Source organism: Lacerta agilis, chromosome 1 (genome assembly GCF_009819535.1).
Source record: "Lacerta agilis isolate rLacAgi1 chromosome 1, rLacAgi1.pri, whole genome shotgun sequence".
Classification (NCBI taxonomy): Eukaryota; Metazoa; Chordata; class Lepidosauria; order Squamata; family Lacertidae; genus Lacerta; species Lacerta agilis.
The window spans coordinates 42,075,128-42,099,509 of NC_046312.1; the positions used below are offsets into that span (position 1 = coordinate 42,075,128).

The 24,382-nt window shown below is 43.2% G+C and overlaps 1 protein-coding gene across 4 annotated transcripts in view; it reads left to right on the forward strand.

The window, feature by feature from the left end:
- The window catches only part of MAPKBP1 (mitogen-activated protein kinase binding protein 1), a 111,712-nt gene that overhangs the window by 80,347 nt on the left and 6,983 nt on the right, over positions 1-24,382 (forward strand). For 3 of the 4 annotated variants that reach the window (XM_033145700.1, XM_033145708.1, XM_033145724.1), the window contains 18 exons: positions 731-877; positions 1,247-1,431; positions 1,534-1,625; positions 2,795-2,920; positions 4,619-4,689; positions 4,999-5,120; positions 6,412-6,487; positions 7,608-7,719; positions 8,407-8,470; positions 8,868-8,993; positions 15,783-15,931; positions 16,569-16,618; positions 17,971-18,207; positions 18,612-18,781; positions 20,267-20,403; positions 21,711-21,890; positions 22,700-22,775; positions 23,950-24,251. In XM_033145700.1, the coding sequence (XP_033001591.1) occupies positions 731-877; positions 1,247-1,431; positions 1,534-1,625; positions 2,795-2,920; positions 4,619-4,689; positions 4,999-5,120; positions 6,412-6,487; positions 7,608-7,719; positions 8,407-8,470; positions 8,868-8,993; positions 15,783-15,931; positions 16,569-16,618; positions 17,971-18,207; positions 18,612-18,781; positions 20,267-20,403; positions 21,711-21,890; positions 22,700-22,775; positions 23,950-24,251 (2,422 nt within the window). The remainder of the gene's footprint in view (positions 1-730; positions 878-1,246; positions 1,432-1,533; positions 1,626-2,794; positions 2,921-4,618; positions 4,690-4,998; positions 5,121-6,411; positions 6,488-7,607; positions 7,720-8,406; positions 8,471-8,867; positions 8,994-15,782; positions 15,932-16,568; positions 16,619-17,970; positions 18,208-18,611; positions 18,782-20,266; positions 20,404-21,710; positions 21,891-22,699; positions 22,776-23,949; positions 24,252-24,382) is intronic. The other variant, XM_033145717.1, reaches the window with a different exon arrangement.

The following is a 24,382-nucleotide window of genomic DNA, read 5'->3' on the forward strand; positions in this document are numbered from 1 at the left end:
ACATTTGGCTTCCTTGCTTCTAACTTTGGGAAAGGATATGTTGCAGATCTCTTCGATCAGTGCTTTCTTTTTCTGTCACCATCTTCTGAAATCAGCCTGTAACTCGAAAACTCGATGTGTACTGAGCACCTATCCCAACAAGGCTATTGCTTTGTGTGTCCAGAAACTTTCTCTTAGGGGGTTAGTCGGAAAAAGAACAAAGGAAACTGTGTAGGCATTTCAGATCACCTCCTTTTCTCAGTACTGGTTTCAGTTATGCCAGAGTGTCAGAGTGCTGCTCCCTGGTGGTGTGTGCAAGAGTGTTTAAAGATATCTGCTCCTTTCTACTTGCATTGGTAATGAGCATTTGGAGTGTTATTATGTAACAGCAGGGCTCCTATTTAAAGGACAAATTGCCATCATGTTCTGGCCAGGTTATTTTATATAAATGGAAATGAAGATTTAATTTGCCTAGGGAGAGCACTTTCAAATGTGGACAGGGCAGACCTCATGCTCTTTAATAATTATGTAGAACAAGGAATTTTGGCAGAAGCAGCTTGGTTTGCAGGGTTTAGAAAGGCTGTACCTGTCAAAATCACCTCTCCAACACATCTGTTTAGCAGCAAGGATCCCTGTTCTTTCCTGAATTTCGCCATCCCCAGTTTGGTGCAAATGCATTTCCTTTTTCCCCTTTTTTATTGTCAAATACAGGTGATACTTTTCTTACTTTGCTTTGTTTGCCTGTCTTCAGGTGTACCCTGAGGTGAAGGATAGCAACCAGTCTTGCTTGCCCCCAAACTCTTTCATCACCTGCTCTTCTGATAACACCATCCGCCTCTGGAACACAGAGAGCTCAAACATCCACGGGGCGGCTCTGCATCGGAACATTCTGAGCAATGTAAGAACATATTTTGTTTGGAGGTTTTGTTTTGGTCTGGAACTCATAACATGGGATTGTTCTTAATGCAGGACAAAAGGAGCTGAGCAGCCAGCTTTATACCAAATGTGCAATCTAGGCAATATTGCTCTGAAATGCAGCAACCAAGTTAAGTTTTCCTTGTGGATTTTGTTTGCAAGTTGTAACCTGTACGGATCCTTTTTCTGTTCCACGTTTTTACTGTGTTATGTAAGAACCAGTGCCCAAAGTGCCTTAACACGTATGATCAAACACTCCTGCTGTTCACCATTTTGGGGGAGCTTTTGGGCTGTGTAGCAGGTTATAGATAAATCCATAACATAAGGAACGTCTTGTTCTTTTTCTCATCAGGACTTGATGAAAATTATATATGTAGATGAAAACACTCAGACCCTCCTGGACACAGAGTATAACACTGGTGGGGGTGCTGACAAGGCTGACACGCAAGCCCTAGATGCAAAAGTGGGGATTCGTACAGTGTGTGTGAGCCCTACTGGGGAGCACCTGGCATCAGGTGACAGGATAGGTACTCTCAGGTAAGGTGTTGTTGTTGTTGTTGTTTTTTTAATTAAAGAAGGCTAAGCTTCTGTAGCAATACTGAAAGGTCCTTTCTGACCCCCTGACTTTGCTCTTCTCAGGATCTATGAGCTGAAATCCCTGAGAGAATTGCTGAAGGTGGAAGCTCATGATTCTGAAATCCTCTGCCTTGAGTACTCCAGACCTGAGACAGGTAAGTTTAGCTCAACTCCAACTCTGGCTTATTTGTTGGCATTCTGAGTTTAACTGATTATACTCTATTTTATCAAAATTAGGCCCTTTAGCTCAGTTAGCAGAGATCATACAATTCCAGATACAAAATTTGAAGGAGACGAAATATTCTATTACTAAAGCCACAAGCACATATAGGTCGTTGCATCTTTTAAAAATTAATCACAGAATGAAACGTCGTTGTTGTTGTTGTTGTTGTTGTTGTTGTTGTTGTTGTTGTTGTTGTTGCTGCTGCTGCTGCTGCTGTTGTATGCTGCCCTTCTGACTGGGTTGCCCCAGCAACTCTGCCCCAGCAACTCTGGATGGCTCCAAACAAAACACATTAAAAACTTACCTTACAGGGTTGCCTTCAGATGTCTTCTAAAAGTCTCATAGTTGTTTATTTCCTTGACATCTGATGGGAGGGCATTCCACAAGGTGGGTGCCACTAACAGAAGGCCCTCTGCTTGGTTCCCTGTAACTTCACTTCTCACATCGAGGGAACCTCCAAAAGGACCCTGGACCTCAGTCAGGGATGGAGACAGTACTTCAGGTATATGGGACCAAGAGCATAAACAATAAAACAGAAATCTATAAGGTATCTGAAAGTCACTGCTGGTTATAAATAGAAACAAATGGCAGAAAGTCATCCGATAAGAAACAAGCTGAAAAGCTTTGTTTTATGAAGTTCCAATGTAGCTGAAGTAGTCAACAAACTGTCATGGTGTGACAAACAAGCTGAACTGCTTTGTTTAGTGAAGTTTCCCTTGATTGGCCTTAGGAGGATTAGATCCATCAAAGACTTACTAGTCCATACTGATCTCAATTATGATAAAATTGAAACCCGAACCACTGAGATTTCAGGGCCCATTGGCCTTTATAGGTGTGGTAGATGTGCTTCCTGTCCGTTTGCCTTACAGACACACCTACTCCATTCAGGAGCATGGAGTCCCCCACACATGCCCGCCCCCTGTCCCCCAGAAGCAGTACTTCCATCTTGTTGGGATTCAACCTCAGTCCATTAACCACCAACCATCCTCCAACATGAGGAAAGCACCATTGTATCACAACATACTGCAGTCCTTTTGAAGTCCAGCTTGAGAACATGCATTAGGAACTAAAGGATTTTCTCATTTCATATCTTTATGACAGGGTTGAAGCTTCTAGCATCAGCCAGTCGAGACAGACTGATTCATGTTTTGGATGCAGGGAAGGATTATAGCCTGCAACAGACATTGGATGAGCATTCATCCTCTATCACAGCCGTGAAGTTTGCAGGTAACAGGGTCAAGTGCAACTGCCTTTGTTAATTTGACAAATGTTCCTCATTGCAGTTACAAATAGCTGATAGACATTTGGCAATTTTCCTAGTGATTGCTGCATTTGGGTACCCACTTCCCATTACATCCTGGTTCCTTTCCTTTTTGCCTCTGGAATACTGTAAACTTTCCAAGTAAAGGAAAGACAACTGGTTAGTGTGGCAGACATCATGCAACAAAACATTTATTTGCTCATATTCAGCTCAGTGGGAGAGCATCTGCTTTGCATCCAAAAAGTCCCAGATTTCATCATTGGCATCTCGAGGTACGAGTGGGGAGACCGTTGTCTGAAACTCTGGAGAGCCGCTACCAGTCCTCGTACACAATGCTAGGCTAGATGCGCCAGTGGTCTGAATTGGTATAAGGCTGCTGTCTGTGTTCACACATTATCAGAAAGTTACCATATTTTTTGCTCCATAAGACACACTTTTTTCCTCCTAAAAAGTAAGGGGAAATATGCCCAGGCCTCCATTGTTGAATGAGCTGCAGAGGGAAGTTGTTTGTTTCCCCAACGACATGTGACTGGCTGATTAGATTATCTGTCTGGAAACTGTAGAAACGGCTCCCTTTCCTTAAGAAGCTGTAGAATTGTGAGCTGAACCCCATAAAAACGGGGCTTTTCCTCTTTGCTTTTCCCCCTTTGCAAAAGAAGCTTTGCTTTTCCCCCTTGCAAAAAAAAACTGCAAAATTTTGAGCTGATCCTCAAACAAACAGGGCTTTCCCCTTTGCTAAAAAAGCTGCAAAACTTTTGAGCTGATCCTAAAAAAAACCAGGGCTTTTCCCTTTGCAAAAAAAGCTGCACAAATTTGAGCTGATCCTAAAAAAAACAGGGCTTTTAGAGGAGGAAAACGAGAAAAATATTTTTTCCCTTGTTTCCTCTTCTAAAAAGGAGGTGCGCCCTATGGTCCAGTGTGCCCTATGGAGCGAAAAATATGGTATCTTCACCACTTTCCCCTGCCAAATTGACCTTGGTTTGTGTTATCCTATCACATGTGGTTTGGCTCTTTTGCATGGGTGATGTGGAGCTATTTGCAGATATGGTATACTTTCTATTCACGGTTCAGATTTTTCTTTAGCAAAATTTGTATATTGCCTAATTGTAAATACTGTAAATCCTCTACAGTGGTGGTGGTGGGGAGATTGTATGGGTTAATTAAGTGTGACGTAGCAATATATAACTTGGATTTGAAACCTCTGTGCAAATGCTTACTGAGACAAGAAGCTCACTGGGTAAACTTTGGCCAGCCATGCTTTCTCAGCCTGGCCTACCTCACAGGATGGTTGTGAGAATCAAACAAAAATGGGCCTGTTTGCTATTCTTCACCTTGGCATCCATTGTGCTCCTTCAAATGGAAGAGCCTGGTTTGCTAGGGTGGAAAAGTGCAGTGCCCCCCCTTTTTAACCTTAAAATAGCATCTCCAAACCCTGGTGCTCTCCAGATGTTCTGGCCTGCAAGTCCAATCAACCCCAGCCATGGTGATGGAGCCTGTACTCTAAAACACAATGTGTGAGAAGGCTGCTTTAAAACACAGACTGGCAGGAATAGTAATATGGCGTTTACAGGAAGGACTGTAAGGCACAAATAAATTGAAGAAATTTAAGTTTTGTATTGCATGTCTGCTTGCTCATGGGCCTACCTGTTTCTCTCCTTCTCTAGCCAATGATGGAAAGGTGAAAATGATCAGCTGTGGAGCAGATAAGAGTATCTATTTCCGCACTGCACAGAAGGTAATTCCATTAGAGTATTCTGTCTTTATGTAACTTCTGGAGTAGAGCTATTTTAAGAGCGTAGATGACAGGAAAGGCTTTGGATGGTGGTCAAGGCCTTCTTTTTTCCTGTCTGAGTTTTAAAAAAAATGTAAGAAACTATGTTGCAGGAGGACTGCTAGTAATGGAGCTGTTCAATCACTATAATTTCAGCCTCAGTGTGTAACAGTTTCTAAGGAGGGCACTTTTATCTCTTGCTTGGAAAGAGTACCCTGCACGTTCATTGAAGTGCCCTGGTCGTCATTGCTGCTGTTTTTTTCTTGTGCTTAGACAGGTGATGGGGTTCTCTTTACTCGTACGCACCATGTGGTTAGGAAGACCACTCTGTACGACATGGATGTGGACCCTAACTGGAAGTATGCTGCTATTGGATGCCAGGACCGTAATATCAGGTTGGTTCACTAGTTGGGATCTAAACATTTTATTCCTTAGCTTCGACTTTAATCCTATATGCACTTACTTGAGAACAAGTTCCATTGAACTCAGTGTGTCATTTCTTAATAAACATGACCAATGGAGTCAAATCAGTGTTTAAAATTTCCTGGCCTATGTATACCAACCTTCCCCACCCTGGTGCCTTCTAGATTTTTGGGCTGCAGCTTGCATCAGCCCCAGCCACCAAGGTCAATGATCAGGGTGTGTGTGAGGTTTTTTATTATTATTATCATCAATCCAATCAATCAATCAATCAATCAATCAATCAGTCAATTAGAAGATCCTCCCTTGCCTTGCACTGTAAGATCCTAGGGTTGGTTACATAGAGTTGTGGTCCAACAGCATATGGAGAGCACCAGGTTGGGGAAGGTGGGTGAAGGCACTACTAATCAGAAAACCATCCTGTGAGTGCCTGACTTGTTCCAACTTTACTATGCAAAGAACCAATGCCTGGGACTAGCTTCTTCCCACTATTCAGTTGCACCTAATGCAAAGACAGCATGCAGAAATCTATTGACAGAGGATTTCTTGCATTGACCAGCGGTTAGAGTAGGTGTCATTTTGAGGCCCCTTCTGATGCTATGATCCCAAGAGAAGAGTGACAGGAGCCCTCATGTGATTGAATAGTGTAGGATGGGGAGGTGGAGTGGCCACTAGGTTAGATATCTCTTTTGAAGGGAGGTGGATCTTTACAGCAAATAACTATGCAGGGCTGAATGAAACTGCCACATGTTCAAGAGGCCCTGAATGCTAGAAGTCTTTCTGGTGAGCTTCCCAGATATATTTGGCTGGCCACTCACTGTTCGAACTAGTTTTTATTTATTTTATATTTTATTAGCTTTCTCAGGGCGGTTCAAAAGATAAAAATACAAGATGAAGCAACAAAGCGACAATGCCCCTCCCACAAACACATTTAAAAGGCCGTAGAATATTAATCAACCAAAGGCCTGATTGAAGAGGAACATTTTTGCCTGGCTCCTAAAAATATATAATGAAGGTACCAGCTGAACCTCCCTTGGGAGAGCATTCGGCAGATGGGGAGCCACTGCAGAAAAGGCCTGTTCTCATGTTGCCACCCTTAGGACCACACATGGAGGAGGTACATGGAGAAGGGCCTCAGAGGATGAATGCAGAGTCCGGGTCAGTTTATATGAGAGGCAGTGCTTTGAGGTATTACAGTCCTGAGATGCAATTCTTGTTCTGCTATAGCAGGGCTTTATTAATGATAATGTCTTGTTTCCCTCTCAGGATTTTCAACATTAGCAGTGGGAAGCAAAAAAAGCTATACAAGGGATCCCAAAGTGAAGATGGCACCCTCATTAAAGTAAGGCCTTTATCAGTTTTGCCTCCAACTGCTCCATTTTTCCTTGTGTGTGCTATTTATTATGTGCAACTTGATTTGGCACTCTGATTGAGGAGCTAGATTTCAACTTAATTGCATGTAATGTGAAGATCTTAAGTTTGGGAATATGCCATTTGTTGCTGGTGTATGTTTGTGCAAATTGCAGAATGGATGATCTATTCTCAATACATTCTGGGTATAAATGAAAGATAACACTATAAAGATGTAGATAAAATTACTACCATTACTCCAGAAAGCAAGTAGTTAAAATCCTTAAGAATCACTCTGCGCTAAAAACGGGGGTGAATAAATAAGTATTGGCTTCGGGTTTCTCAATAAAAGTGCTTTGTTTTAAAGTGGCACCTGTGGATAATTTATCTGCTGCTACTCTAAACTGATGCATATGGACAATAAATCCGGTGGTGCTGAATAAGCATATTTGAATATGGTACATTCTCCCCATTGTGCACATCATGCATTATCCTGGGGCACTTCCTCTATTCCCTTTTGATGATTCTTGCATGCTGTGTTGTGGAAACATATACAATAACTTTGCATTCAGTCTCCAAAACAGTTTTGTTTATTGTTTCTCAGCTCTCTTAGCCTTGATTCAGGAAGAGCCTCTCCTAGCCAGATCAGTTTGTTTGCTTTCCAGATTTTTTCAGCAAAGCAGATTGCTAGAAATCTGTGACACAGAAGATGACAATATTGTCAGCGTGGAGAGATCTGTGAATCTAGAACAATGCTAACATTAGATAAATCCTATTCTTCTGAAGGGATCCTGACCTCTAATGTCTAGTATATATATACCAGCTACATGGCTGGTGAACTCTACCCCCCCTTCAAGATTTTTTTTGGGGGGGGGAGAATAGGAGAGTTTGGATCCAAAGCCTCATCTGCTTTCTAGTTAACTTGGTTAGCATGCAATTACAAAATATGCATTGTTATCCTCTGTCCTGGATAATGCTCATACCATGAAACATACCCACCTTGTTGTGTGCACTTAGCAAAAACCTGCAAACTAGACTTTCTAAAGCCAAGAGACCATAGCACATATTTTATTGTTATTCTTTTTCTCTCTGTTCTGTGTCATTTGTTTCAGGTGCAAACAGATCCCTCTGGTCTCTATATTGCTACAAGCTGCTCTGACAAGAATCTTTCTATCTTTGATTTCTACTCAGGCGAGTGTGTGGCCACAATGTACGGGCATTCAGGTAAATCGCTGAGCCTTTTTTGATGGGGAATGTTGCTTGAAAATTCTTAGTGAGTTACATTCCATGGTTGTTTTTTTAAATAAAGGGAGCATGTTATAGTACCACATTTGGTAGTACCACATTTGATAAAATATATTTTCATAGAAATAATACTTAGATCTATGTTGAGTACTTAGGTGAGTTGGTGCAATTGCAAATGAGGTGCCCTTTAGATGTTTCAGCAGTGGCATGGTTTATTTTAATTAATCCATATAGTGGATTTGTTTAATGGTTTCATATGATTTTTGACTGGTGGCCTCGAAGTGGCTCATAATTTTTTTTAAAACGCAATTTATACATTAAAAGCCACGTACTTAGAAAAGAACTAGCCTTGCTTCATCAGGAGATGGTACCTGGCATTGTCTTTGCCTACCTGCCCTCTTCCCTTCCACGCAGGACAGTTGGTAGTAGTGGGTCCTCTGGTGAGAGAAGGATCAGTCCACCTGCTGCTTTGTCTTTGCCTCCTGCCCTCTGTAATCCTTCATGTTTCTTTTGGTATTACATGTGAACTGATGCAATTGGTAAGGGTTAGGCAACGGATCTTGTAGGGCTTATGGTCATAGAACGCCAAGCTGTTCATTTGAATTCGTTGCACACGGCAGTGTTTCAAGATCTACAGTATTCTCCTTGTCCTTCTGATATTTACAGAGATTGTAACTGGGATGATGTTCAGCAATGACTGCAAACACTTGATTTCGGTCTCTGGTGACAGGTAAGCAAAGGGATATTTCTGTCTTAGATCTTCCTTTCATCAGTGGGTGTGGATGCTTAAAAGTTACTTTAAAAAAAAATGGGGTGGATGTGCAATGGCCTTGACTCTGTTGCATTGAAAGAGTATTAACATAGGCCTCCCACTGTGAGGTGTGATAATATTTGAAGAATTATGAGGAAAGAGGTGCACCCTGGGCTTTCTGAAGTGTCAGTATGAAGGTGAGAAGCAGTGGGCACCAGGTAGGTACACTGAGGAGATGGCACTGAGCTTCTAGCCACAGTTATTGAGGAGGATATAGAAACTTGCAGGAGAACTAATCTTCTACAGGAAGGTGTATCTGGGTAGAATTGGGGTTCTTGAGTAAGACAAGACTTGTTTCTGTGTTTCCTCCTTACAGCTGTATTTTCATCTGGCGTCTGAGTTCGGAGATGACCATCAACATGCGGCAGCGCCTGGCAGACATGAAGCAGAGAGGGAAGCAAGTGGAGAAAGCACAGCCAGGCAAACCAGCTGGGCTTGCCAGGTAGGAGGAAGCCATTGTGGACAGATTTCAGTAATAAGAGGTGTTTACTGGCTACATAATCAAGTGGAAATTCAGATGTGGAGGGACGCGGGTGGCGCTGTGGTCTAAACCACTGAGCCTCTTGGGCTTGCTGATCGGAAGGTCGGCGGTTCGAATCCCCGCGACGGGGTGAGCTCCCATTGCTCTGTCCCAGCTCCTGCCAACCTAGCAGTTCGAAAGCACACTAGTGCAAGTAGATAAATAGGTATCGCTGCATTGGGAAGGTAAACGGCGTTTCTGTGCACACTCACTGTGTTCCGTTGCAGCAGAAGCAGTTTAGTCATGCTGGCCACATGACCCGGAAAGCTGTCTGTGGACAAACGCCGGCTCCCTCGGCCTGAAAGTGAGATGAGCGACACAACCCCATAGTCGCCTTTGACTGGATTTTACCTTTATTTTTTCCCCCAGATGTGGCCATCTTCTAATGCAGGGTTGGAGAACTGTGGCCCTTCGGATGTTTTTGGACTTCAACATCCATGAGCCCCAGCCATCTTGGCCCAGTGGTCAGGGATGATGGGTGCTGTAGTACAGCAACTTCCAGAGGGCCACAGATTCCTCATTCCTTTGTTAATGGAAAGAGTCCGTCAGCAGGATAGTGAGGGGGTGAGCTATGTTCAGTGATTTCCCCCCTAAGTCTGCTCCAGGGGGTCCCCCAACCCACTGGAGTAGATTTTTGGAGGGTGGGGGGTAATACTGGGGAAATTGCTGAGCATGCCCAATTTCACTGGCAAACTTCTTCCATTAGCTGAAGATCAGTTTTCTACCCCATGTTTTACTTTGCATTTGTCGATGACAGGATATTACGAACTTGTGTGATAGTTCTGCATCTGTACGAAGGGGTTTTCATTAAACAACTATGGGCTCTGTAATCTATATCACTGTCATACCTTATGTTCCTCTGGTAACATTATGGGAGGTTGCCTGCTCTTCATGGGGTTACACTCCCTCTGAAGGAGCAGGTACATAACTTGGGGTACTTCTGGATCCTTTGCTGTCACTTGAGGCTCAAGTGGCCTCAACCATGTGGAGTGCCTTCCATCAGCTTTGGTGGTTCAGCTGCACCCCTATCTGGACAGGGATAGCCTAACTTCTGTGGTCTATGTTCTGGTAACCTCTACGTCAGATTGCTGCAATGTAGGGCTGCCTGTGAAGACTGTTCGGAAACTTCAGCTGGTGCAGAATTCAGCAGCCAAGTTGCTCACCGGAGCAAGATGGTTTGAGCATATTACACAGATCCTGGCCCGACTGCACTGCCTGCCAGTTATTTTCCAGGTCCAGATAAAAGTGCTGGTTTTGATCTATAAAGCCTTGAAAGGCTCAGGACTACAATACCTCAAGAACTGTCTTTCCTCATATGAACCGACCTGGTTCATCATCTGAGGCCCTTCTTCACATGCCTCCTCAACATGAGGCCTGGAAGGTGGCAACATAAGAACAGGCCTTTTATGTGGTGGCACCCTTCTTGTGGAATGCTTGCCTCAGAGAGGCTTTCTTGGAGCCTTTGTTACATATCTGTAGATGTCGGGCAAAAACATTCCTCTTCTCCTAGGTGTTTGGCAAATTAAGCTGCAGAATTTTAAACTGTGTGTGGGAGTGCTATTGTTTTTGCTTGTTATTATGCTATATAGTTTTGTGTTTTTATATTGTAAACTGCTCTGTGATCTTTGAATGAAGGGTGTGGTTAATAATAATAATAATAATAATAATAAGGGGCACAGAGCAGAGCCTCACCAGATTGCCTTGAGGGTAAGGCCTGAGGAGGGTTGTGTGGGCTTCGTTTTACTTTCTTTTCTCATCCACTCTGTCCCTTAGGTATGTGCTTTATTTAGTTTAGCCTAAAAATATCTACTGTTATCCAGCAAGTTTCTCAGAAAGCCTTTGCTCAAGCATAGAATTCTATTCTGAGCAAAGGAAGATCATGTGAGTGGTGTTAGCCAGATGTCTGGGTGTCAGTACAATGGAACATACAGTACAGTCAAACCTTGGTCCCCAAATGCCTCCATTTTGGAATGTTTCAGTTTCTGAACGCCGAAAACCTGGAAGTAAATGCTCCGGTTTTCGAACATTTTTTGGAAGCCAAACGTCAGACATGGCTTCCGCTTGACTGCAGGAAGCTCCTGCAGCCAGTCGGAAGCTGCACCTCAGTTGTCGAACATTTCAGAAGTCGAAGGGCTTCTGGAATGGATTACGTTCGACAACCGAGGTTTGACTGTATGTGGTAGCAATAGTCAGATTCTATAGCTATGAACAAACTTGTCTAGCTGGGATGGATGGGGAAACAGGTAACACTCGAGATGTTGCTGAACTACAACCCCCATTCCTGCCCATTGGCTATGCCTTCTGGGGCTGGAGTTGGAGTCCAACAGTATCTAGTATTTTGTTGTCAGAAAAGGGGAGGTAGATGAAGAGGAAAGCACTTTGCATGTGCTCAAAAGCGCTCTGCTCTATTTGCTCTGGTATTACAAAGTTCTAATCCCTGCTGAGTCATTGCTGACATTAAATCCTGCTGGTGCCTCAGTAATATCCTTCCCTGCTATGCCTCAGCAGTTTGCTGTGGAGAAGCCTTTTCAAGCCAAAAATGCTGGAGCTGTGGAGCAGTGTTCTTTTTATAGCAAACTCTTTGCCATTCCAGCAGCTGCACACACAGCCTTTGCCTTTTTTGAGGGGCAGCCTGTGTGTCAGGCACTGCCGGTTTCAGTCAATATTATAAAGCTTGCTTGTCACATGCTCTTGCTGGGAAAGGTTGAGTCTGCCACATACCAAGCCCTGCAGCTTGTTGGAAAACACGTTTGGTGACCTCTTTGATTAAGCTGGGTGCTGTCTGTCTGGTCAGCATTTAAAAGGATTGTTTTCTGCACTGGCCCTAGTTGTTGGATATGAGTAGAGAGACCTGAGGAGCACTGCTTGATGAATGTCGGAATGATGTAAGCTTCACTGTAAGGAGCTTAAAAGCTGGGGAAGTTGTGTAAGAAACTTTTTTTAAAAAATGGGTATTTATTTATTTTAGATTGGATTGAGGTTACATCGATTTTGTTGCTGCTTGATGTTTGTAAGGATGTTGGTTCGTGTGTAGCTAGGGAAAAGGTCTGCAGAAATCTTTTAATTGCTCTGTGATATTTTTAGCTCACCTTTCTGGTTCCATTGTTTAAACTTGGTATAAGAAAGGAGGTGATGGATGGAAGATGTATTTGGAAGCCAGCTAGTGCCTTCGGTAGTGTTACTGAGAACACCACAAAATGAATGAGCAGAAACCTTGTGGAATGTTCTGAGAATTACACTGCTGATGTGGCAAGCGGGAAAATGGAAATGCTTCGGTTTGAAAAGTCATGTTCTCTATCATCTTAGCAGATATAATATGGACCTGTTCTTACAAAGCATAGTTTGGAGGTTTAGGAATGTGCCATCGGCCTCATGTGCTCCCTCCTCTGCTTCCTAGGTATTTCAAATCATGGTTTGCCGTAACTCAGAAAATTATGGACAGTACTTTCCCTCCAAATCATGATTTGAAAGCCTGGTTTGGACTGAAGTTGGTTACTTTGGAAGTGGCACTAATTGTGGTTACAGATTTGGATGTTGCAGCAAACTATAGTTAGAGCATACTAAGAAACTAAGAGAATGAAATACAACGAGGTGGGGGGAGTGTGAGGAGGAGAGAAGATGGGAGCCCACTGCACATTTCTCAGCCATGGTGCTGGTTTTGGTTTTTTGGAAGATTGCAGTGCGTATGTACCACTGTGATGGAATGCGCATCTGATAATCACTGAGACTCACATGGATCCCTGCATCTATTTACATAATAATGAATTAATGTGTGGTACATCTAAAAAAAATATTTTGTTTATGCTTTTTTCAAGTTTCAGATTCTAAGACAGGATTTTTTTTATGCTGTATTCCTTTTATTCCTGATGATTATTTCCTGTTACTGTATTCTGTTAAAACTGCTTTTAATTTTAATTTCAAATTGTTTCAACCTGCCTTGGGACCTGCTGGCAAATAATGCTGTGTTGTTGTTGTTTTACTTGTAGAGAGGGTTGGGAGAAGATTTTCAGGCCAGTGGTTATACCAGGGGTAGGGAATGTATAGCCCTCCAGATGTTGTTGGACTCCCCAACTCCCAGCATGGCTTATGGTCAGGGATGATGGGATATGTAGTTCAACAACATGTGGAGGACCACAGGTTGATTTATAGAGTTTAAAAACACATTTTGCTTTCTTGTTGTTGTTCCCCTCCCCTGTCCAATTATCCTTCTGAAAGCTTCCCCCACCCTCTCAACAAGAAATATTTTATATTATCTAAACATAAGCTGTGAAGCTTAAAGGCTTTTATGAACTAAGATAATGGTTATAGCTTTCCCTTCTTTTTTCCTGGTGATTTTGGATGAAGTGTACATGTCAAGAGAGAATTAAAGTTGGCTTTGATGAGCTCTTCTGTGCTGAAGGTAGATCACTTGTACTCAGTACTACTTTTCTAGAAAAAGAGGCGCCAGAACTCACCACGGACACTGCCCTCATTCTCTTAGAATGGCAATGATGCCCACATGACAGGTGGAAGAACTGAGTTGGTGGGATTATTTGGTGGAAGCGGTAAAGCAAACTGATACACATTGAGCAGCACATGGCACTGAATGAAGGCAGTGCTGACTATAGCCTGGATAAAGAGGATAAATATCATTGTAACAAGGCATGTCATTTAATTTCTTTAAATATACATATGCATGCCATCTAAAAAAGCTTTTGAAAAATAAGCTAGCATTCTTAGTGCCTAAGAAAACAAGTTACACCCTATGTTTATAAGTTTCCCCTCCTCTTTTATGGAAAAATTTCCAGTTATATCTGAGATGCACATGCAACCAGCAACAACTGTGGAAATGTTATTGCCGTTGATGCATGTGGAAGCACACCTAACACCTGCGTGGGAGGCAGCTCCTTCAAGGCATGGCCTGCTGTTGTTTTCCTTGTTCCTTTTAAAGCACAGCCCTGTGCCCAGAGCACTTTATAAAAGCCTCGCCTGTATTGCTTACTACTGCTGGTATTTTCCTGCTGTTAAGGGTTGCTGCCATTTGAAAGAGATCACTGCAGCCCCAGATAGGTGGATGCATACTCCCTTTCACCACAGATAGCCATGATCTCTGCATTGCCACCATAGATTATTTGTCCAATCCTCTTTAAAAGCTTGGGGGGGGGGAGTGGAGAGAGAAATTCATAGAGGGGAGGGCTATTGAGAGCTCCTAGCCATGATGGCTATGCTCTGCTTCTGCAGTTGGAGGCAGCAATGTTTCTGAATACCAGGTGCTGGAAATCACAGGAAAAGGTGTTATTGTGCTCAGATCTTGCTTGATGCCTGTGGGCATCTGGTTGGCCACTGGGATAACAGGATGCTGAACTACATGGACCATAGGCCTGATCCAGCAGACTATTCTGGATGTTTTAAGATCTGGGGCAGTTGAAGTCTTGAGCGGGTGGTTCATAGTAGATTGTCAGGGATTTCTGACTATTGACACTCGACCAGCCCATTACTGTCTCTTGGCACTGGTGTAACACCTGCTCTGCTTCGGCTTATTCAGGTGGAATGGATTGATGGAGTGTGATGTCATCAGAGCATGGATGGCACCTTGCCCCCAATTCCTAAGATCTTTTGGAAGTGCAGCACTCAGGGAGACCAAAGGCAATTGGAACAGGCCATCTGCTCAAAGGCAGGCTCAGCAAGCCACCCCACCCCCTGCAGTCATTCTAGATTACTCAGGACAGTGTTTTAAAAGCGTACTAATTTGAAAAATAAGGATCCTCTATTTGCAGAAAGGAAGTTGGTGCCCCTTAGCCCTATTTCTGTACTGCTGGCAATTTGCACATTGTAGGGAAAGTTATTCCCTCTCCAGGCTACCCTGTATTTGGTAGATTAAGTTATTTTTGTCTCCAGAATAATGCCTAGCTCGAAACACCTACCCACAGCACTCATAATATCCAACAGATATTAAAATACATGCGATGTCAATGGGTTTAAATGTGACATTTCTTGGAAATGGGCAGTTTTGGCTGCTTTGGTTCAGTCCTTGCTTTGCCTGAAAGGGGAAAATGTGAGTCTCTCTGGGGAAAGTTTATGCTCAGAGCTCATACCAGGAATGCCTGCCTTATCCATTTTGATTAAGGATCCATCCCAGGTATTCTAAGCACTCTTTTATTGTGTAGCAGTGCAACATAACACTGAGTTATGGTGCGCTGGTCTTACATTGCCAACTGTGTTTTCTCATAACTGCATTCTTTGACCTTCCTTCCTTCCCACGCGGGGGTCAAATGTGCCTCTGTGCAGCACAACAAAATTCATATTGTGCTTTATAAAATTAAAGCATGAAAGGATGAGAAGAAATATCTAAAGACACAAATAAATAACTTTCAAGTGCCTTAGATTATTAGTGGGAGAGATTTATATGTGCATGCAACTCTCCCACTAAAACCGATGGGACTTGAAAATTGCTTAACTTTGCCTCAGAGTGCTATGTTAGGGATTTGTGGCGATATGTGTTTCTAGCTTGTTTAATATGCCTTCACCATCTCTGTGGACCAGTAGCACCTTTAAGGTAAGTTTTCTGGAAGTCAGAAAGGCTTACATCTAATTTCCATCTCCATCCCTCCTGTTTAAAGTTGTGGTTTAATGGTGGCGTTCTGGAGCTGTGCACAAGAGTGTTTTGAATAAATAATGTTGATGCTCACCGTATACCTTATGTCAATGTTGCTCTTCATTCTGCCTTTCTAGGCACGAGTCAGTCTCTGTCCTCTCATCTGCTCCAGTGCTGTCATCGGACAGTGACAAAGATGGTGAAGACGAAGGGAATGAGGAGGATGAGCTACATGGGCTGCAGTCCTTCCAAGTGCAGACTAATGGCAACACTGAAAGGGATTCAGGTATATGGGAAGAGGAGCGTATGGTATTCTGGAAGGAAGTTTAACCAAAGATAGGGATAAAGAACCAGGAGAGAAGCTGACAGCTGGCTTGCACGGTTCCTTGCTGTTTTCTTCACACAGCCCTCCATGGTCCTTGCAAGGAGAAAGTACTGTGAACCAGCAGCGCACAAGCACACTTGGCAGCCATTTCCCACAATTGTGCCAGCATGCACTTCCAGTTCTTACAGAGTGTTTCTCCAAACAATTGTGGCCCTGGAGTAATTCATGTAGAGAGAGTATGGCAGAAAATGACTCAGAACAAGCCCTGCATGAAAATCTAGGACAATGGCCGTATGAGATTGTCCAGCAATGTATATCTGTGCCAACAGCTGACAATGCAGGAGTTTGCTAAGCTGAGACGGGAAGTTGGTACTTTTATTACCACTAGGGAATCATAAGAATTCTAAGCAGATCACTACTTAATTAACCTACTAAAATGAGTGATATGTACATGCATATATTCACAGGGCTTAAAAATAAATGGGTTCTGTTGTGATTTATCTTTGTTTAATCAAAGATATTACAGATTGTGTGTGAAAGAGCTTTGTGATGGTGGGAAGAAAATCAGCTTTGTTGACGTGTATTTTTCTCTTCCTAGATCCAGATCTTTCTCTTTCAAGAAGCTTTTCCCACTGGGAAATGAGGAGGGTGAGTTTTCAATACTTTTTTTTTTTTTAAAAAAGCCTCTGAAATGTAAGAACAGCTGAAGAGCAAGTGGATATTCACAGAGTCAGCCTGCCCTAAGATGCATGATGCATTGATGTAGTCTTCACACCACCCCTTTTCTATATCCTGCCAGTTTCTAACTGCCCAGGCATACACAGATTCAATATATCTAGCAGCTTCAGCTTCTCCAGTGCACCGACTGTGTGGAGGTTGTTACCTGCTAGGTACAAGATGTACCTCTTTGTTGTGTTAGGCTCTCCATTGCAGACCTCTTTAAACAGGCTGGGGACTTCTCAGAAGATGCCATTTATTCTTAGAAAGCTGGTTGGCATTGAGAGGCATATATTCATTAACAAATAAGCTTCAAATAGGAATGTGTTCCCCAAATGGAATGGATCATGTATGAATTGGTAATACCACCTTGCCACCTGTTTCAAGACAAGCTTGTTCGGCAGCTTGTCAGCTATGCAGGTAGCAGAGCTTACATCTTGCGTGCTAGCAGGGAGAAGCAAACTGACTTGTTTTCTGCAAACCAGCAATTATGATTTGTCATGACATGTGAATGAAACCAGTGCCTCTTGAGGCTTAATGCCATCAGAAATGGTATAAGATGCCCATCCCTCCCCCTGCCCCCCGCCGGCCTGGTTTATATCAAGCTAAACTCTTAGTCCTCTGACACCGATTAAATGTTTTACTCAAAAGTGCAGTAGGAGCACCCTGTCTTCTCAGCTGATCAGAGGTCATTATGCTCGGCCAAACCCTTTTTGGAGACAGGGACACATTTGGAAATCTACAACTATCACAAGCATCACAAAATGCCCATTTGACAGAAGAAAAATTGGTGATATGCATAACTCTGCCCCTAAATCAGGCAAAACTGTGAAAACATAATTTTAAAAAACCGACCAGGAGTCTTGCGTGGATGGAGGGGTGCCCAAGCACTGTGGTGCCCGTGTTTTTCTAGGAAAAACATGGAGAAGTTGCCTAGGACCAATCAAGCAGCAGTTGTCTGTTCTATTGAAATCCAAGGTCTTTCAGATATCCCAAGGTTTTGCACTGGTGGGTGAAACTAGATACTGCTGAGAATATTGTAATGTTTAAATAACTGCACCACAATATAGTGAGGACATGTCCTTTCTTGTTGCCTTATCTCTCTGATTTTGTTCTGACTGTCCTCTTTAAGAGATCTTATTCTGGCCTTGCCTTTTCATCTACTTTTTTTTTTTTTTGGCTATGATAACTCTGTGGCATTCTGCTCCTCTGAGCAGATGCATTAACAAATAAGTCCTGCTCCTTTGGCATTGCTTTTTACAAGTAACTTCATTTTCCTGTAGGCAAAAGAGATGGCAATGATTCAGTGTTCGGAGGCCACCATGAGCAAGGCGCCTCGGCAGCGTGGTCGTTGGTCGCAACCCACAGGCAGCCTAGAGATGACAGTTAAATCCATGCTTGACTTGCGGCAGCTGGAGTCTTTCTCCGTCTCCCGCTCTGCCAGCCGAGATTCTCTTTCCCAGGTCAGCAATGGGGATGACCAAGAAGAGCGTCCTGATCTCCCTCTGTGTGTCAATAATGTAAGAGCTTCCCTTCTTGATGCAAGAGATGAGAAACTACCACATGGGAGGGATGGCGTTCTGCAACGAAGTCTCTGACCTTTTTGAATTCTGACCAGGGGATACTATAATACAATAATATTACGTGGGTAGTAAAGCAGTGCATTGTGGGTTAGTGCATTGATCCTGCTGTGGGCTAGCTGCCAGACCAATGTTTGCTGGGAATTGTAGGAATATAAAAACATGAATAAAAGATATTCTGCTTCTTGGCTCCTTAGAAAAGAATCCGTAGCCCAACTGGCAGGCAGGTGGATAAGGCTAATGAGTTGGCTCATGCCTCTCTGAAGTGGCATTGTTAACTGCAGTTTTTCTGCATGTTGCTTTACCAAAGCTAAACTAGCTTTGTTTCTGCATTGATATTCTAGGCTGGAGGCTCTGCAGCTCCTCAGGGAAACCAGCCTTGTGTTCGACCCCAAGTTATTCGCCTTGTGTCCTGTGAAGGGGGGATTTTTCCCCAGGAACTGGAACCTTCGGAGAGTGAGGAATGTGTCATCTACCCAGAACAAGATGAGATTCACCCTGCAGATGTTGGAAGGTAAAAAAAGAATTATTATTTTTTTGCGCCTTGCTTTTAGCTAATTAAGGTTGTATGCCCGCCCCCTGCTCCCCAAAGGAAAATAATAATAATGATTTGATGATCTGGGTGAGGCACCATGCTGTCCACCACATTCCAAAGTTACTGATGGGTTTTATAAATGTCAGCCTGACTGTAGCATGCAGGCCGCAATGAGATGATAATCTTTGCTTGTGAGAAAGTCATACATAGGAACTACCGCTGCCAGATTTCTCCTTGGATGACTGTCTTGTGAGTTTCTTGTCCTCTCCTGCTCTCCGTCCTCTTCTTTCACGCTTGCCTGGTTTTGAATTTAGTAAGAGAATGCCTGAGCTTGTTCTTGAAACAACTAAAACAGTGGTTGTTTGGAGATGCCACTAACATGACTTGGAGGAGTCATGCGGTATAATAAAAATATTGAAGAAACCGGAGAGACATCGGCCTGCTTCCAGCAATCTCTCCCTTAATTATAACATTTAACTCTCCCTTCCCTCTGTAGCTGTTTCATTTCCTTGGCTTCCAACGTACAGTGTTACGATTGTGGGCTGTGGATGTGCCTCCACAAGCTATTACATTCCGAAGGGTGCTTTTTTATATATAAAAAGGCTGACTATTAGTGCTCTTTCCACCTCACCTCACCCCCACCCCGCCACTTCTGCTTTGTGTTCCTAATGTTACAGTTCTAAGATTTAAACAGAGTAGATTGTGGACTCTTGGAGCTGTCAGACAGTGGGGGGAGGTCATTCTGGAGAGCGTTTGGAAGCCTGATGGACACAGCACTCACAGAACTTGCAAGCTGTGGTACAGTTAGTGTAAATAATATTCGCAGCATTAGTGACCTTCATGCTTGAGTTCAGTTGCAGTGACTAGGAGGATTTAAACATAAAAGAACTCCCAAGTATTCCATAAACAGAAAGCCTTTTCTTTCAGCCACGGAGCTAAGAGAAGCTGTGTTAAGCTAAACATACACTGCTGGAGTTAGGACTGAGAGTTGTTGTCATGGTGATGTGTGGAGTCTCATAAAATGCCATATGCAAACTGGTTTTTTCTCTCATTGGCTCGGTTATCCGTAAGGATTTTCACATATGGCATAGACACAGATGGTGGCTTAGGCCTAAATTTTTCTGTGGATGTGGCTCTTGAGTGTCTTTTAGTTGATGAGGAAAATACTACACACACACACACACACACACACACACACGCACGCAGAGAGAGAGAGAGAGAGAGAGAGAGAGAGAGAGAGAGAGAGAGAATATAATGGAAATGGAAGGGGAAAGTCCAAATGTCACTGTCCAAGCTCTATGAAGTGCAAAATAATGGTGCATAAATGGTGAAAACGTTAGGCTTTACAAAACTTATTTTTCGCAATGGTGGGAAGTTAGTAGCACAGGTAAGGTCTTTAAGGGTGTAATAGTTTAGAAGTTGTCAATGCTGGTTCTCACACTTGATTCTTCCCCTCTCTCTCAGCGAGTTCCAGGTAAAAGCACTTCCCCATGGGAAACTAGGTAGAGGCTACCACAGCAACGGGTGTCCAGATAAACACAGCCCTGACAGTGCCTGCTCCGTGGATTACAGCAGCAGCCGCCTCTCGAGCCCTAATGAAGGTGAGATATTTTAAACTATTTGGACTTGTGCCCCACCCCCATTCTGAAAACTTCAGCATGATGCTACCTACAGTTAGCTGGGACAAGAAGGAGTTAAAATGAAATATATAAAACCAAAACAAGTACCACACCAGGCCAGCTTAATCTTGGTCACCAGAAAGCATTCCAGATGAAAAGGTTTTTTGCATGCTTCTGATACGTGTTTGAAATATTGGCAGACATTTGACTTTCTCTGATATTCTCATTGCACCTTTGTGGGTGACTGAATATCTTTCTTCTGTGGTACCTCCAGGTTTGCCATACTGGGGGAACTGATATACAGAGGCTCTCCTGGACCAGAGCTACATCTTGCAGCTGGTGCATGGCCACTGCTGCGAACAACCATCTCCTAAGTTTCTTTCCCCACCCCACCCCGAAAATATGTATATGTGAAATCCCTATCCAGGATTTGCCCCTTTCTCTCAGGATCCCCGCCCACCCCCAAAAAACATTTAGAGCTAAACGACACCATTCACACAAAAAAACTCTTGACCACATTCCCAAATGGGCAAAGGGAGCTTTCCTTCCCCAATGCCAAACAGCAAGTGCAGTGGGCAGAGCAATAGAAAAGGGCACCAAATGGAAGCAGCTGCTGGAATGGAAGAATCGAGAGCATGCTTAGAGTGTACTCCTGACTCTTCCTTTCGAATTTGGCATTGCAGCTCTACCTGTCCAACATCTGATGTCATTTGATGGACACAGGTGGGTGTGGTTTGGGCCAAACTGAATGAGGAGACCTGGTGGGCCAGTTCAGGTTTGTGGTTCTCGTATGGATTGACAACTGGGGAGGGTTGTGGGAGAGGGGACTGACTTTTTCAAGCACCTAACAACTTATTGTAAATACCCCAGAGAAGGGTGTCATGCAGAATTCAGGGTTAAAGAAACAGTGGGGTGTTAAAATAAATAAATCTCCCTCTCTGTATTAAACAAGAATTTCTCAGGAGTCAGGAAAGGGGAAAGGTCACCTTTTCCCTGTTCTACTTTCCTGAACTCCCACCATTCCTACAAAGGAATAAAATGCTGCAAGTTCAGGGCCAACCACAAACCTGAACCCTCTCACTGCAGTACTATAGATTAGTAAAGGCCTCAGGAGTAGGAAAGGGGTAAAAGAAAAGTTCTGTCCTCCCCCCGCCCCCACCAGGTATGAACACTTGCAAAATTACTCTTCTTACAGGATAACAGATACACTCCCAACATTTTGTTGCAGATCCCCATGTGCAATCTACATTGTTGTGCAAGTTATGTTTGTGTCATGTTTTCCACTTTAGATTCTGAGAGTACAGAACCTCTCAGTGTGGATGGTACGTCTGATCTGGATGAACAGGTGGGAGAAGAGGATGAGGAGGATGTCAGCGCTGGTCTGTTGGAAGGAGATGTCCCCAGGACTCCAGATCAGGAGAAGTTCCTCAAGCAGCATTTTGAGACCCTGGCCAGTAACGGTGAAAAGGGTACATTTTCAAAACCAGTGGAAACTCTTGACCTTTCTGTGATGTTCCCAAATGTATTCCTACTAAATCTACTTTAGACTATCAGTGTCCTCACCTGTTGTGACTCTCCTGTGACAACTGTGGAAGCAAATGCCATTGGTAGAATAGAGAAAATAATGAGAAGTGGGGCACATAAAACCTGTAGCACCTCCTGCAAGTTTGGTGGCACAATGAATGGAGCCTTGTCAAAATGGCAGCTTTTTCTTTTTTGCTGACCTGGGGGGAAAGTAATACAGTACTGGCTTGACTCATCTGTTTGTGCTGGGAATTGAGTAGAAACGCAGTGGCCCCTAGTGGTAGACATTGGCATGTTAAACGTTGTGATGAAGAGAAGAATTGTAAGAACAAGAGTATCTGGCACCTTAAAGCAGTGTTTTTCAACCTTTTTTGGGCAAAGGCACACTTGTTTCATGAAAAAAATCATGAGGCACACCACCATTAGAAAATGTTTAAAAAAATTAACTCTGTGCCTATATTGACTATATATAAAGTAATTTTTCCATTTTTCCCACGACACACCAGGCAACATCTCGCGGCACACTAGTGTGCCGCGGAACAGTGGTTGAAAAACACTGCCTTAAAGACTAACCAGTTGATTGTGGCATAAGCTTTGATGGACTAGAGTTCACTGCAATTCATTCATTCATTCATTTATAAAATATTTATATGTCACTATGTCATAAAAACATGTATCAAAGCAGTCTACAGCAAAAAAACTGTACAATAAAAACCTCCTAATTTGTGTACATTCCCTCCTTTTTAATCCGTAGGTGGATCATGTAGGACCCTGGAGAGAACGGAAAACAGTATTTCTTCTCGCTTTCTGTCCCAGTCTCCTGCTCTCAGGTAGAGCCACAGTTTTCCTTACTGCTGGGTAGTCCGACCTTGCTTTGGCTCAGGCATGACAACCTCATTTCTTGAACTTTCTGCTCCTGGTGCACCTTAGCAAAAAAAGGCTTGCTCTTATGAAGAGCCAGGTCTTCTTTTTCTATAAAAAAAGACTGCGTCTGTTTTGGGAGGGTAATTTGGAAAGGCCCAGGTACCCCAATGTTCGATCATGGTGGCTGTCTTTGCTTCTCTTTCTTCAGTCTTCCAATGAACTTCACAGCTGTGTCAATGAATCCATTTTAGCTGATATAATAACTAAATTTTGCCATGTGATTTACTCTTCACCATTTATGCGCTTTAAAAAGATTTTGCATTTCATTCAGCTTGGACAGTGAAAAAATCTTATTCAGTCTTGCTTTACCAATGAGCTTTAATCTGGTTTTCTTCCATTAGCAAACTCCTTGTTTTGCTGACAAAGCTCCAGATACTGCATGAGTTTTTTTTTAAATATTATTTCAGGAAGCCTGTTAAATCTGATGAGGGTCGGAAATTGTGACCTTGTGTATTAGAAAAGGGTGTCTATTAATGATAGGGTTTACTGAGCACATGGTTCTGTTTTTTGTTAAAGTAGCAAACAGAAGAGCAGTCTACCCTGATTGCCTACAACTGTATGCTGAGGCCTTTAGGTTAGTGCTAACATCCTGGTTTTCAGGTAGAAGAGGAGACTGAAAAGCAGGCACAGATATCCCATGAGTAGTACAGGTCTCTTTCTCTAGAGAGTTTAAATGGGCAAAAGTGAGGGCCTGAATCCAGTAGCATGCTGAGCTGAGAAAACCTTAACCCTGATTATAACTATGGCTTATCTTCCCTTGCTGAAACCTCTCCGTTTCCCCCTTTTCACTTAACCCTCCTATATAGTAGTCTTGTCTATGATTAGTCTATGTTCACCATACATCCAAGGGGAAAATGTGTTTGTATGAGGATTTTGGCAGCAAGAGCTTGTCTTGTTGGCCGTGTAGAATCATAGAAATGTAGGGTTGGAAAGGACCCCTAGGGTCATCTAGTCCAACCCCCTTAAATGCAGGAACCACAGCCCCAAATTAGCTACACAGTACTGTTTTATTATTATTATTATTTTAAATGGTGATGGTATTGTGACCTTATATATCCTGCCCTGTCTTTGTCTCTATAGGCAACTGTCACTTTCTTCATCAAATCTGGTATTGGATCGGAAGCCCACTGAGTTGCCTGACTTTCCGAAGCAAGTTTCTGCTGATCTGCTGAAAAATGGGCTTGACCACCAGAACATGGCCCTGGAGAATGGCATCTTCCAAAACGATGTTAATTCATTTAGATCACTCTATATGCAGAGAAAGAGGAAACCTGCGTTAGAGATCAGCAGGGGTCCTGGAAGACCACCGGGGCCTTTCCCGGATAGTGATGGGGCAGTGGTGATGAGGAAATCCCAATCAGTTCATGACCTTGTTCATAATGGTAAGGAAGTGGCTGGGTATTGTGGAAATCGTTAAAAGCAGAAGGCCTCCAAAATAGAAACCTGCCCAGCATTGGAGATGAGAGCCAATTATCTACCAGCTTTGGAGGCGGGCGGGGGAGATAGTCCCTGT